Genomic DNA, 16,620 nt, shown 5'->3' on the forward strand with positions numbered 1-16,620 from the left:
ATTCATGTTCTCGTTTATCAGCTCATTTGTGCTACACAGCAACAGCAACATGTGTCACTCGCTACCCGATCTGTACATGCTGCCTTATCGGTACTCAACAGAGATGAGAAAGAAGCGAGATGGCTCACTTGTTAGCTACTTTCATCATCAGCTCTGGAAAAAACGATCACTGTGTCCGACATCGATGATGAAAGTAGCTAATGGGGATCCAAACTAACAAATAAACAAACAAGTGAGTCATCTAGCTTCTTTCTCATCTCTGTTGAGAGCTGCACATGCGCAGTACCAGCCCGCTCTCATTCCCAGGGGTTTAAATACAGAGGTTTTGTCACAGCCGTTGGCGTTCGGTACTGTCGCACACGGCACCCTTTAGCGGCGGTATGAAATGTACCGGGCGTTCATTTAACTATAATGTCAACCCATCCACGGCAACAGTAAACGCTCCGAGAAAATGTGCCCAACCATGTACTTCTTTCCTAAACATAACTATAGTGGTTTCGTTGCCTGATCCTAAAATGACGTGACAAAGCGGCGGTATGTGTGCAGCTCTTAGTTTTGATGTGTGGTGCTAGTTTTGCCAATTTCCACACCAGCAATCTTATAAAGCATGACCCGAAAGAGCATGATGAGTTCACCAAAGCAAAGGGGAAAAAAGGAGGCCATACAACAGCGATAGCAATCATATCACATCCATACAGGGTTAGTAGTATGTCTATTTTTGTCTCCTCTATCTGTATCACTTTTAGTTGCCATCCAACAGCAGCACCGGAGCTCCTCTCTCCTCACTACTGGCTAACGGCAACAAGCTCCTTGTTATAATAATCAATTCTGTTCAGGTCACAAACAACACATTCCTGTCAAGGGGCCACTCCTTCAATCTCCAACCTTCAGTTTTGAGCCTAATCGGTTCAAATCAGTGCCTGTTCCCTTTTACTACTTACAAATTCCACTTTAGAGGCCAGACATTCTTCCTCTAACCTCTTACGTTGCCCCAGATGGGGGCTGGTGGCAGTCCAGCTGCGTGCATGAGCCCCGTCTGCGTGTCTGCCTACTCAACCCTGATGTAAAGTGCTGACCGGGGCAGACCCGGTGCTGTGGCGGGCAGGGCAGGGCTATGCCAGCAAAGGCTTGTCAGATAGCATTGGGCCGAGCTCTCTGGATGCGTTGCAGTCAGTCACTGGGAGCTGTGTGACCCTGCTGGCCTGCCCTCCAACACTGAAGCTGCTTGTGTGTCTGTGACATGACTTGTCTGTTCAGTGGAAATGTCTGCAGTACAGAGGGGGACAAATGGCCTGATATAGGGACTACTAGGGCTTCTCAGCGCCAGCCACAGTCTGACTGATTCAGAGCACTATTACTCCGCAGGGATAATTGAAACACGGTAGGGAGTAGGCTTGTCGTAGTAGTCGGTGTTAGCTGTGTTACACGGTGGTCGGGCACACACTAATTACATTACGTACCCACCGACCCAACCGTCGGTTTGCTTTTTTGACAGAAATAAAATAGTTCATTTTGGCGTATCAGCACCGTGTCATCAATAAAAAGTCGGACGACACTTCAAATTAACAGTGAATGCATCTGCTCCATACGGAGTCTCAGGTCAGAGTAGCAGGAGTCATATTTCACACACGGGACGAGAGAGAGTTGACAGACAAGATGATGCGAAGCGAAAAGCAAAAGCACCTATTTGGCAATATTTCAAATTTAAACCCAATGCTATAAAGGATCAATAATAATAATGAACCATCGCCGTGCGGAGGTCGGAGCGGTCACAGCTGGGGGAAACCTGCGGCCGCCCAGCGAAAGCTGGACCGGAGAGGCCAGACAAAACACCCGCGTGACTGCATCTCTGTATGAGAACACATGGCTGCAGCTTAATACTGAGAGAACAGCGCTGAAAATGCCTTTGGTATTCCTTCTCATTACTTTAAGTTGGTTTTATCGCAGCATATATGCAATATTATATTTGTGTACAATTTGATCCGTATCAATAGCTACATAAAATGTTTTTATTAATCAAATATACATTTATGTATGAACTGTGGAAATGTATGTCGTATATAGGCCAAATATGTTTTGTTTTTTTAAAAGTGGGACATATTTCCAAGATATACGTATAAATATATCCAAAACACATGCGATAATCATGTCATGTAACTGCTGAATTAGGGTACTGGCACTTTTTTTTATTTAATTCAATTTTATGTTTATATACTATATACATTATAGACTGGAAATTGAATTCCTGTTGAAGTTTTTACCAATATCTTTCTGCATTAAAAAGCTTTACACTTCCTCAGTAATTCCTGTTAATTTGAAGATTTTTTACCAAGTTGCTGCTGTAAGATTCATTATTTTAATAATAACTAACAATTCAATAAATGTATATCTGTGTATTCATTTGTTACATTTTGTTTTACAATGTTAAGAAAGCAATGTCAAGTCTGATGTTGCCTTACATATAAAAGAATAATCCCAAAGCCCAGGTATCGGTATCGGGACTGAAAATGTTGGATCTGTGCATCCCTGATCAATATTGAATATTAATATTGTGATATGGATTTCAAATATTTTTGTTGTTAGGTCTTTGAAGCCTGAGAACAAAAGAAACAGACTGCAGCTGAATTGTGCCAGCAGCTGTCATTCAAACACTCAAAGTGATTGAAAGTAGTCACATATTTTTGCATTTAGCCACAATGTGTAATCATAGGTTGGAGCTATTGTCACAGTGTGAACAGAGACAGGATGACAGCGAGAGAGAGAGAGAGAAAAAGGAAATGAACTAATGAAAGTGGCCAACCATGTCGTCATGCGGTACAGTAGTCATTCAGAGGAGAGAGCAGAGGATGATTCATGACAATAAGTGCAGAATGAAAAGAGAAGAAGGGGGGGGGGTTTCTAGTGGATCCCCCGCTGCAGAGCCAGGAGAGCTCGCTAAGCTCAATCACAAGTCTCCCTAATGAGAGGGGAGAGAGGAGCAACTCATGAACACCCAGCACAGAGCCTGCCAGATCACCATAACAACCGACCAGCTGACCCACAATGCATCTCAACACAAGCCTGACCGCAGCATTGCTCTGTGCGTCCTGGCTTAGCACCGGGCTCTCTGCTCTGAAACATCCAGCCAGCAAACAGTTAGCATCCCTCGAACCGAGGAAAGAAATAACACCCCATCGGTTAACCACATCAACACGAAATCTTTATGGCTCTATTTGGCAAATCTGCTTGCATAATAGTGCCAACAACCGAGTCAAAACAAAGAAAGCAAAGGCATCAGGGATCATTATGTGAGATTATGAGGAGGGCAAAATCTGATTATGTCTGAAATATGACTTAAGCCCACCCCCCTTCTCTGAGGGGGAGACAAACAGGGGGATCAGGCAGGTCTGGGGCCCAGCAGGGGATTTCAGACAGGAGGTCCTCTCAAAACACATGCTTATATGAACAATATATGTATGAGAACTGTGTGCTTAAGCAAGGAAAACCAGTCTAGACCAGCTTTACACCCAACTTGTTAAACATACGGTAGAGAAGTTTAACTACTCCACGTTAGCTTCTCATCAGCGATCCAGAGCAGAGCCAATAGTGTAAGATGATGGTTAGCGTTTCTGATAGTGTGCCACTTCTATTTCCAACTAAGCTCCTGACTGATGCTCACTTGACCAGAAACCTGCCAACACAGCAGTACGATCTAAGACAAAGTGTCAGTGCCGACCCAAAACCAACAGGGGACCGGGAAGAGGGTTAGCTGCATTATGGCTACATGACTTGCTTTGTCACCGTGGGAACAGACGCTTAACCCCTTGAATCTCTGGTGTAATCAATATCAGTATGTTTGAAAATGGATGATTTCATTCCACTGTGTCAACAAACAATGTATTAGTCGGATGTTGTGAGACATGTTAGGAGCGTGGGGAGCGAGTGGTCATCTCTGGCGTGTCATCCAATCGTGGATGATGACGTTCAGTCTGCATGGCAGATTATCGCTAATCTGGGCCGGGCCACGACCAGAAGGACAGTTACCAGTAGGGCACACACACACACACACACACACACACACACACACACACACACACACACACACACACACACACACACACACACACACACACACACACACACACACACACACACACACACACACACACACACACACGTATACAGCAAGTAGGGGATGGAGGCAGCCGGAGGCTCCACTACTGTGCCCCAAGGATGAGCCATCTACAAAGCTTTCCTTTCATGATAACCCCGGCCTGTAAAGACACTGGTGCTTATGGAGGACTCAACATGCCAAAATAAAAAAATAAATGAATACATAAATAAATGACTCGATAAATAAATTAATATGTAATTAAATACGCCAAAAATAATATTACAAATAAAATGTAATCATTAATTAATTGATAAAATATGACATGGATTGATATTTCTGTTTTAATTTGCTTTTTTATTTATTTATCTTTGTATTACTTCACTTGTTTATTTACTCTTCTGTTTCATTTTGCCTTTTATTTATTTATTTATTTTTAATTTATAAATTTATTTTTGCATTTATCTATTTATTATTTTATATTCAATTTTAAATGTTTATATTTATTTATGTATTCATGTATTTATTTATTTATTTATTTATGCACAATGTTCCCTTTGCATTTCATCCCTTATTTATTTCCCCAAAATTATTTATTTCTGTATTCTTTTCTTTACACATTTCTTTTTACATTTCTTTATGCATTTCTGCCTCATTATGCAAATGACGGGGCTGTCACTCAATGTGTGTCATCATGGGGTCAAGGTGCATGACTTTATGCTAGCTAGCAAACTAATGGTGTCTGCCTCTGCTTATCTTATCTGCTCAAATCTTCAGTCAGAGGAAAATGGGACTCACTTTCCACTTGTCCCAGATATCACAGCAGAGCTCACACCATTTTCTTCCTGAATATTTCTTAATCTAACTATTAACTGAGGAATTTCAAGGTTGGAAGCGGGGACAAACAGCAAAAGCATCTTCATCCTGTAGCAGAAGCGTAACAGTTTGATGAAGATAATAATTACTGTAGTACAATATTATATTAGGTGAGCTATGGTGGGTCTGGTTTTGCCCTACTTTGATCACAGCGCCGACCGTGTAGTTTTATAGAGAGCGGGTCATTGGCGCTGTGCACTGATGCTGGTGCAGCAACTCAAGCCAGTACCAGCATCAACCTACATCCCTGGATTTAAACAGGAGCCAAATATCAGCAATTAACGACAAATAGGTCATATGTGTGAAGTGAAAAATCAGAAACTTCTAAGCTTCAGATTAACTGGCAGTAGTGCATGACTCAACACACTTTTATGTACATGTACTATATACAGTACATGTTATCCTCTCGTTTGGCACGGGTGTGTGAAGCTTTAATATACAGCAGTGCTGCAGCAGATTGCTGCTGCTGCTGCTCCAAAGCCGTTTACTGGCCAAGACCCACATTGGTGCTCCATCCTTTCTAATGCTGCTGCAGCATGACCCACTTTCTCTGCTTGCCACACTGTAGCTACACTGCCAGTCAGCGACAGACGAGCTCAGAGAGCGGCAGAGGGCCAAGCAGCAACTGGAAGGCTCATACTGTATACCAAAGCAGCAAAAACAGCCAAAATAAGAGTTTAATGGTTAGGATTTACAGCTGAGATGGTCCGTGGTCTGACCTGGAAGCATCACCCAAAACTGAGACAAACGCACGCAAGCAGACAAATACATGCGCACACAAATCACAGCAGCATCATGCATGAAAACAACCTACTGTGTCATCAGCTTATTATTGCCAGTGCTGTAGTGATCTTTCATGCTTGCGTTATATTTTATATTGTTGCCATTGAATGCCTTGTTGGTGCCATGATGTGAAATGGCACATCCGTTAGTGCAGGTGGTAGTGGTCAGAAATCTAGGGCTGCCCACTCTTAGTCGATTAGTCGACTAATCGATCATTTTAGCCACGATTTCTTTAGCCGATTAGTCATTTTTTATGCTTTTTCATGCTGAATGACTTAATTTCTATGAAACTTATGAGCACGTCTCTGATGTCAAGATTTAAAGTGATGCTTTTGTGTGATTCTTTGTGAAGAAACTCAGTTTTACAGATCTGTCTATTACATCAACTAATCCATTAGTCGAAAAAATTGCGTGACTGTTAGTCGACTGAGAATTACTTTGGTCGAGGACAGCCTTACAGAAATCCTTCGAGAGCAAACAGCAGGTATGCGGTCCTGTCTGCAGTCCTCCGCAGACCTCTGGTTGAAGGACTATATGACCTTAGATTCAATGCAAAAGGACGGTGCATGTGATGTGCTTTAGGCTGTACATTATAGCAAAAGACTAAACCAACGCACCATAGCAGCACTAAAAATTACTTAAATGGATGGCAAAAGATTGATAGACAGTTACTGAGACTTATATTGTAAGATTATGACTTGTGGAAATTGGAGGTATGATAAGGCAAAACACTAGGTAATAATAAATAGAAAAGAAAGCCCCATTAAAGCAAAGTACCAGCTTTCTTCCTTCTTTTTATCAGTACAAAACAACCACTCTGTCTGGTTCCAAAGTACAACTTTGCCAGTATTTACTGTACATTAAAGAGGATATGTTAGGCTTATCATCAGGTGCATGGTTGTATTTTGGGTTTCTACTAGAACATGTTTACATTTCACTTTTCACCCTCTGTCTGAAACGCTCTGTTTGAGATACTCCCCTCCTGAAAAGCCCAGTCTGCTCTGATTGGTCAACAACATTGGTTCTCATTATCACCAGGCTCTACTGCCAATGGTCGCACAATGCCTGTGCTATTTAGTTTAGAACATGCCCCAGATGCATGCACACCTTTTCAAGCGTACAATTAAGCTAATCATCACAACAGCACCAGCAGTGCCGCACCTGCTGCAGCGGCCAGTAGACAGCAGCAGCAGCAGCAGCAGTAGAGCAACAACAACACTATCCATGCAGATCCCTGGAGACTCCCTACGCAGCTTCCAAAAAACAGAAGCCTGTATGGGCATGAGCTGAGGTGGCCGGGGGGAAATGCAGCTGTATGCCACTATTTGAGGAATAATCTGTCAGCTGAAGCGAAAAAAGCAGTAAATGTTCCATCAAACCTAAAAGCATCCTTCTTCTTTCAGACTATTATGATTCTTAATTTGGACATAAATGTAGTTATCTGCAGGCTTTCAGACTGAAGAGCTATATTATGTGTGTACTAGCGAGGGAGAGAGAATGAGAGAGAGAGGGCTCCATTGTCAAGGGTTTAGAGGACAAACCAGTTTCTCCTGATTTAACTCACCGGGCCAGCCCCGATTATTCTCTCAACACAGAATCTTACGTTTCACCAGAACTGTTTAGCTATTGTTCTGATCTGGACCATCTATTGAATCTAGACTCGCCCTCCTTCTCACACCCAGGAAATAAAGCAGTCATCCCCATGACTGCCCTTGTCCTAGCAGCTGGATCCACTCATCCTCTGGGATCAGCTGGGGGGCAGATGAGGGGGGGATTGGGGCAGGATTGAATGAGTGAGGGGGTCTTTTTGATGTCCTTTAATCCCCTGAATCAAAGCATAAACAAGCCCCTATATCCACAACCAGGCACCCCTTCTGCTTTTCTACAGACTCCTGGATAGCAGAGCATCTGGTTCCACTGGAGGAGACATTCAGTCCTCGGGGCGATAGACGAACATGAAGCGGTTTCTACAAAAACAGCAGTTCTGACATTTCCTTGACTCAATGCAGTCAGGAAGCTACTACCAACAACATAGCATGTCAGACTGGTGTCATCACTTGGTGTTTCCTAGACCAAAGAAATTCAATTTCACTAATCGATCAGTTGATTTAAATGACAGATCTGTTAAACTGAGTAGAACTGCAACGATTAATTGATTAGTTGTCAGCTATTAAATTAATTGCCAACTATTTTGATAATCAATTTATCGGTTTGAGTATTTTGTTTTTTAAAAAAAAAAGCAAAATTCTCTGATTCCAGCTTCTTAAATGTCAATATTTTCTGGTTTCTTTACTCCTCTATGACAGTAAACTGAATGTCTTTGAGTTGTGGACAAAACAAGACATTTGAGGACGTCATCTTGGAACTTGGGAAGCACTGATCGACATTTTTCACCATTTCCTGACCAAAACAAACCTTTTAGACCAAAACAACTAATCAATTAATCAAGAAAATAATCAACAGATTTACCGTCAGTGAAAATAATCGTTAGTTTCAGCCCTCAAACTGAGTTTGTCCACAAAGAATCACACAAGAGCACTACTTTCAATCTTGTGTTTACCAGAGATGTGCTCATAAGTTTCTTGGAAATAAGTCATTCAGATAAAATAAGATAAGATAAAATAAGATAAGCTAATATAAGATTAGCTACAATATCATAAAATAAGATAAACTAAGATACGATAAAATAAGATACGATAAGATAAACTAAGATTAGCTAAGACAAGCTACGATACGATAAGATACGATAAGCTAAGCATAAGATAAGATAAGGATAAGATAAGGATAAGATAAGATAAGATATACTTTTAATGTCCCTGTAGAGACATTGGTTCTGGACTCTATCCATTCTGCATGAAAAAAGCATAACAAACGACTAATCGACTAAGCAAATCTTAGTTGACTAAGACCAAAACGACAGATTAGTGGACTAATCGATTAAGACGGGGCCGCCCTAGTCATCCCCTATGTGTTTGCTGTTCCCATAACCGAACCCTGACATTACCATTTTGATGGGTTTACGTCGGAGGTCTGCATCGGTCACCGGCGTGTCCTGGTCTTTGGAGACTATGCCTCTCTGAGCGAGCAGCTGTAGCAGGGCGACGTTGTCTTTGGGCTGTGCCTCGGCTCCGGTGCCCCCCAGTAGCAGGCCGTAGGTCCGGCAGTAGAGCTCCGAGGACTGCAGGAGGCGCGTGACTGGCGGTTTAAGGTGCTCCTGCTCATACTGGTCACAGTAGAAGGGGTCACGCAGGTCTGTAGGGACGTTCTCTACCAAGAGACAAAAACATACAGGCACAGTTAATTCCTGGGAGCAGTGGTGGTGCTACTAGAGAGCTGGTTGTAACAAATTTAACAACTATGTTGAGGGAGGTGTATGAATTAGGTTCTGAATGTTCTGTTCCCTCATTAGCCGTCCCTTCATTTCTTCAATAAAAGATCATCATGTTCTACGGTTGTTGGTGTGGAAACCTGCTTTCTGCCAGGTTTGGTGGCAGATTAAGACAACTGGTGTGTGTATACCCCCGAGCTTTAATCATATGAGTGAGTAGAGCAGAGCAAGCATCAAGGTCAGTGGGGCATGATGAGCTCAGGAGGTCTGCAGATTACAAGATGCTCTGCCACTCGTTTCTTCCCTCTTTCTAAACCCCTTGCTTAATTTCTTGTATAAAGCTTCAATTCAAAATTGCTCTTTCAATCAAAAATCTTCACAAAGATGAATCTCAGAAGCAGAAATAAGCAACCTGATCAAAACCTCAAAACCATCAAAAGCAACTGGATGCAAAAACTGACTTAGAAGATTGTTAAAGAATCTGTTCCGACTGGTCTTTCTGTAAATAACATCCCAGCAAACATTATCCTTAAAACATACGATGCTAGACACACCCTCTGTGAAACTGGTTTCTCTGCATCCAGACCAGACCAGCACCAACCTCAACAACCTGCGTCTCTGTGCAAACACACTGGAATAAGTGTTTAAGGGCCTTCGGAAAAAAAAAAAAAAAGGTTAACAAACTGAAACACCAGCAGTCTGCCTGAAAAGACAAACTTATGATTGTCTACGATTGTGCCTAACAGAAAACAAAGGGGTTATTACGAGGGAGGTGTCACCGTGTTGCTGTATCATTATAAAGTCATGTAATGGATCCACTGACAGCCAACAAAACAAAACGCCCAGCTTCAGATGTTAGACAATGCGCTGTTCTCTCACTCTCGCTCCACGAGGACTATAGTGGTCAGACAATATTATCCGTCACACCACATGGTCCATTATATGCTCCTGTGTGCCAGAACTACAATGCTCACTTTACTGCTGTAAACACTGTGACACTCCCACCAAAATGTACTCCTGTAGCCTTAAGTCGACGTATTTACATGTAAAAGGAAAAAAAAAAAAAAGTCTTCCTACGATGACGTGTTTAAAAAAAAAAAAAAAAACTTGCCCAGAAGGCAAAGCAGGATGCAAATGCCACAACTCAGTGAGATGAGAGGGATTGATATGAGCCCGATTTCCCTATGATGAGACAGTCTCACCATGAATGATGACTTTGTGAGTCACAGAAACAAACTGAGTACAAACTTGACAGGTTGGGTATCCATACACAATTTTCCAAAACTGCACATCAAAAATAGCAACAATCACAAGATAGAGCACACACCTAATGTTAAAGAACTAAAAGGAATAGGATGGAATAAACAGAACGACCAGTTAGCAGCCTAAAGCGTAACTAAGCCCGAGCAAAAAGGAATGTGACGCCTCCACAATGTTGACATCAATAGACCTCCAGGGAAATATTTTGATTAAAAACACAAGCTTGTGTGTGTGTGTGCATAAACTGGAGCAACAGCCTGTCTGTCACTGTCACAGGTCATGGGGTCAGTGCTTATCTACTATTCTGAGTAAGAAGGCAAAAGTCAAATGTGCGGAAAATTTATTAAAGGTGCTAAATGTGAGATCGGGTGCATTTCTATTGCCGCCGCACGGCTCTCAACATGGCGACGGCTGAGTCGGCGGCTCACAGCTAACAGCGCTAACAGGGCTGAAGCTTGTTTTACAGTCGCTGTAGTGAAGCTGAAAATGACGTCGTCGTGGCTTTAGCGTGGTGTGCGAAGGCTACGCAAGTTATCGCAGCGCTTGGTTGTGCACCTCTGAATTTTTGTAACTACGTGCCCATTGCCATTTCAACATGGACATCAGACATCTCTACGACTGTTCATTGAGAGACCACAGGGACAGTCACATGACATTAAATCCTTGTAAAGGGATAAGCAACACGCTGGAGAAAGAGGAGGATTTTTTGCTGCAGGCTGTGAAAGAACATGAGAGATTGTTTTGTAATAAGAGACAGAAAGTGTTCTTGACTTGGAGGTAAGCGACAGTAATAATTACAGCACACAAATACAATGTTTGGCGGTACGTCGGAGTCTACTACTGTTGCCAGGCAGCCTACTTTTCTTTCTGGTAACACTCGTTGACTTCGTGCATATCCACAGAATGTTTTGTTTGTACGCCTCCTGGCATTTTGGAGCATATTCCAGCGAACAACGCCTTGAGCATAAACACCTCTGTGCACGCCCATCTACAGAGGCCCGTGCCAGGGCGTCTAGCGCGAGTATAAGCAAAGCTTAACAAGGAAAGCAACAGTGCTGACAGAGCTAACAGTGTTAACCTGAGGGGGAACTGGAAGGTGGGTGATACAGTTCTGTTACGAGCTGTAACCGGCGTATGAGCGGTGGCCATGAGCTAGCCAGTGGGGAACGCTTACATGCACTAACATGCACTCAAAGCACACATGGACGGTCTCTACAGCCGTGCCGCATTGTTGCTTTTATCATCACACAAAAACAAACTGAGAAAGACCACAGGACCATTTCAGTGATGAGCTGGTATGTAAACTGGATAAGTTATTAAAAAAAGGGCCGCAGCTATCGATTATTTTAGCAATCGTGTATTCTACAGATTATTCCATGAATGAATAGAGTAATCGGATAAAAGAATTACTTTATTAAGGAGCAATAGTTAATATAGATAAGGGAAAATAAGACGGGTCTCTTAAAATGAACAACTGATTTAATTTTTTGAAAAATCTACATTATTATTGCTTAAGTTGCATACAATAATATCTGTCAAAACTAAACCCATTTAATTGTGCATTATTATGCATAATTACGCATTTAATTTTGTATTTAAGTGCCATAATACATTCTGGGTTTTAAATAAAACATTTTTTCCGAAATGCAAACAAATAAATAAATAAAATAATTTCAAATTACTTTAAAAAGTAAAGAAAATGATTGTTAGTAATTGAATTACTCGAGTTACCAGAGGAATCATTTCAGCCCTGTATAAGTATAGTGGAATAGATGCAGCTTGCCACCATGGTTGTGTTTAGCTCCAGTCTGTCCTGACCTGCAGCGCTTGATCGCCTGCTGATAACAGGAGCCATGTGTCCTTCTACTTCATTGACTGATTGAGCTAGCGTGCTGGTCATGCCACAGACATTACCACACGTGTCTGACAGTAACCAACAGAGCAACATAAACATATCCAAACAGAGGTTGGCTGAAATCAGCCACAGTGTAAACCAAGCTGGCTCCTTTGGAGAAACAAAGGTTAGACAAGACCCCACCACAGACCCCTTCTCATGTTACATTTAACTAAGTGCATTGGATTTCAAGAAGGTTGTCACAGTGACAGTGAACATTAAGTAGCTCCCTCTATTAATAACGTGGCACAGCAGTTTGCAAAACCTGCTGGATTTGACAGTCTAACCCTGTCAGGCTGCTTACTGGAAAGCTCCAGGAACCCCGACACAGATGAAATAATTCATAAGATATGCAGAAGTGTGCAAGGTAAACATGCGACCAGGAAGTTCAAGATTAGCCATTTCCACCCCCATGTCATGTTTAGGCATCAGTGCATACCTGCTCAATCAAAAATCCCATTTGTTGAAAACTAATTTTTTTCACTATGCCACTTCTGGAGAACATTTTACAAAATGAATAACTCAGCTTTACATGTGTTTTCATAAGGCTGCTGGCGGTGACTTGTAAATCCTCCTGAGCTACAAACACACCTCATCATGTGGTGGAAGATCAAACACAGATGATTTTCTACTCTCATACAACAAAGCAGGTTCTGTTTTGTTGCCCCAAAATCTAGAAGTGGTGAGAGGCGCGATGTTAAGACCCTAACCTATATGCGAACACTAGTTCTGAGGGAAATGGTAATTCCAACATAACCACTACAGTAGAGGGCGACTGATTTGGCCGATTAATGCAAACCCTCACCCTCTCCCTTTTTCTTTCTTTTTCCTGCTCCAAATTATCGTTATTAAATCAGATTTTAAGATGACTCGGACAAGACTGGAAGAGATCATTAGACTTGTTTACATGCTAAGACTGTATTATTCCATTTACAATAACACTCCTAATTTCAGCATATTTCAACAGCCAGCTGTAAGACATACAATGACGCATTTATCAGGTGATGTATGATCATCCATCATCAACTGCATTGCAACTTCAACTACTATTCATCGGTTCCATTCCCTCGGTCAACAATCGCTGAAACTTACAAACATACAAGCATGCAAATTAACAATGCTTAAATATTTGATCAAATGAACAAACGTCTGACAGTATGTACTCAGAAGGAGAAAGCACACTTTGAGCAATACACATGAGGCGTATCCCATCACCCTATACAGGTCCACTTACCACGAATACGCCATCCCTAACAGCCCTGTGTATCCTGTAACACATCATCACAGACAGCGCTCTCTGGTATGACATTAGTAACAGTAGCTTTAAATTGCATTAAAGGGCCAGTGTACACAGAACAGCACATCCTATAGGCAGAGTGTGATTACATTACGGGTGCCTGAAAGACTAACAGGACAACGTTGGATGACGGAGTGACCAAGTGTGCAGGATGCACCAACTCCCAACCAGATCTTTGCATAGAGACAGAGTGCAAGTCCCGCCCACACTGGAGGGGAAAACAACTCATCGCTCTCCATTGACTTTGTATTGCGTGAAGGTGCCTCCTTGTCAATTACATCTGCTAGCAAACAATAGACAGATGCCTAAAAAATGCGGTGGGATGCACTACCAACAGGGTAAAGAACTAAGTACTAAGGAGGATACAGGCAATAAGATGTGAAGCATCAGCAGGAAGAATGAGAAAACTGCAGGATCCTGACACTCAGTTTGTCGGCGAGTACAGCAAAGATGTTGTCCAAACGCTAACGTAGCACAAATACACACACTGTTTATCGGACAATCGCTATCGTTAATCCGGGCAGACAAAGTGTCGTTACGCCGGGCACACACACAGCGGACAACCTGCTAAACTAAATGTGCGGTGGAGACTTTTACTGGGAAAGTGGCTGCATGACCGCAACACTACACGCAGCAGCGTGGCTGCTAAGTTAACGCTCCCGGACGGTGAACTGGGGACTCAGTTGTCTGTTGTGCTCGTACACTGCAGCTGACGCAAGGCACAAATCTTGTCAGTTAACGGTTAATAAACGGTTAACGAGGGTCGGTTATCGGTTAAGAACATTTTTCAAAATGAGCATCCCTAGTTCAGGCTCTTTGTTAGTGTCTCAGTCCTTGGTTGCATATTGTGGCGCCAATTGTTTTCCTGCGTTGTGCTCCGTCTCTATGCTGTTCTGTAGCTTATTCCCTGTGTGGTGTGGTAAATGACTTCTGGTACAATAAAGTATCACATTATCTTGCAACACACTGAAACTCAGTAACTGTATATCAAGGGGTTTACCCAAGTCTGGAAGCCTTTTCATACAGTACACCAATAGGACTTCCTTCATCATGAGTAAACACCGATAGCAACGTGACATCCTCCTCAGGTCCTTGTCCCTTGTTGACTCACCATAGTTACAAAGATTGAAAGAGGATGAGTAATCATTCCGATTCAGTGTGATCCATGCAGCTTTGTAGCTAGGTGGAGCTAACAGGTTAAAGAAACATATGTTTTGAGACATGCAGGTACAAGGTAAGTGGTTTGGTTTCACTGCTAGAAAAGAAAGAGGTTAAGCTGGGCAATTAGCTGTTTCATAAGTGGTAATTAGCTTGTTTCCAGATGAATTACTAACATGCACATATTACATAAGTAGCATGGAGTAAGAAGGAAAACAGAATTTGTATATATCATCCCTACGAACATGTCAGTTTATTCCCAAGCCAACAAACGGGTGAATCAAGTGTTTCTGGTTTCATTCCAATGTTAAAGGTACTAACTAGTTTGAGTCACACTTGACTGATCTGCCAAGTCATCTATCACAACAACGACAAGGGCAGATCATAAATTTCATCCTTGCCTAACCACTTTTCCTTCACCTTGATGGAAAACACTATACATAAATGATATACTGTATGTCAAGGCATCACAAAAGACTATAAGTCTCGGTACTGAGCAGCCAAATAACTACCATGATGCAAGTCTTAAAATACATACAGTATAGCCTAATAAAGTAAAGGTGGAAAATATGAAGAGTGCAAAACAGAAAGAGTACAACGGGAAGTACTTTTGACATCCACAACATACAGTATATGAACCAGCACTAACTAATTACAGCATATTAGAGCAAGTAATGAGATTTAATTCTTGTTAATGCTATTATGAAACTCCAAACATAATGTTACTGGGTGGATCAAACAGTCTCTGTGGGGAACACCCACATTGTGTTCTGTCTATTGCTAGAGCAAGGAATTGTGGGGATGGCTTTCTTCTCATAAAGGATGCTTCTGTGGTTCCTTTAGGGCTGTCCTCGAGCATAAAAATTCTTAATCGACTAACACTCGTACGATTTTGACGACTAACCGATTAGTTGATTTACACAATAGATCTGTAAAACTGAGTTTGTCCACAAAGAATCACACGAAAGCACCACTTTAAATCTGCAGTAAGCAGCATATTTTTGGCATCATTGGGCAAAAATTCCATAATAACCTTTCAGCATATTGTAATTCAAATGTTCTGAGAGAAAACTAGACTTCTGCACCTCCTCATGGCTCTGTTTTCAGGCTTTAAAAAATCTAACCCGTGAAGGGAGACTTTGACTAATCACAGGTAATTTCAGAGAGAGAGCGTTCCTATTGGCTGTGCTCCGGTCATGTGACTGGTATTTGGCGTTCCTTCACCAGATTTAACAATGGCGATGGCGTCACAAACTTTCTCATTTTACAGCTAAACAGTACACTACAAGATGATTAATGTAACATAATATTGATTCATATTTGATCAGCGCTGCCTAGTTTGACCGTTTGGTCGGAGTTCACGAGGGATTGACAGCCGGCTCTCATAGACAGCAGACCTCAGATCAGCTCTGACTGCTGGTTTTCCTCCGGTATGTGAAATCTTGCAGGTGCCGTTAGGAGCACCAAAGGACACCGGAGTACACAGAAGTACATGACTACTATCACGATATAGCGACCGTTTAATAAAAAATAACTTTTTTTTAAATCATATTTGCTCCAATCTCGCTTCTTCCGCTTTAAATCTTGATGTGCTCATAAGTTTCTTGGCTATAAGTCATTCAGCATGAAAAAGCATAAAAAAACGACTAATCGACTAAAGAGATCTTAGTCGACTGAGACCAAAACAACAGATTAGGGGGGCAGCCCTAGTACAGGAAAATAACTGCAGCAGCTCTTCTCTTCAGCATTTAGAGAAACTGTAAAGTTTAGGCACTGTTGTAAACTGTTATTTAAAAAATTCTTTGTTAACTTTACACCATGGGTTTGGTGGTGGTGGTGGTAGAGTTGAGGGTCACAGCAGTACGTTTTAAAACTGTATTCTGTGCACTTGTTTTCCTTGCTTCTAGCCTTGAAATGTTTTTTTTTCCCATGCT

The 16,620-nt window shown here is 41.9% G+C and overlaps 1 protein-coding gene across 4 annotated transcripts in view; it reads right to left on the reverse strand.

Annotated features, from left to right (window-relative positions):
- The window catches only part of camsap3 (calmodulin regulated spectrin-associated protein family, member 3), a 31,500-nt gene that overhangs the window by 12,179 nt on the left and 2,701 nt on the right, over positions 1-16,620 (reverse strand). For all 4 annotated transcript variants that reach the window (XM_037792025.1, XM_037792024.1, XM_037792022.1 and 1 more), the window contains exon 2: positions 8,754-9,016. In XM_037792025.1, coding sequence (XP_037647953.1) covers positions 8,754-9,016 — 263 coding nt within the window. The remainder of the gene's footprint in view (positions 1-8,753; positions 9,017-16,620) is intronic.

Source organism: Sebastes umbrosus, chromosome 14 (genome assembly GCF_015220745.1).
Source record: "Sebastes umbrosus isolate fSebUmb1 chromosome 14, fSebUmb1.pri, whole genome shotgun sequence".
Classification (NCBI taxonomy): domain Eukaryota; kingdom Metazoa; phylum Chordata; class Actinopteri; order Perciformes; family Sebastidae; genus Sebastes; species Sebastes umbrosus.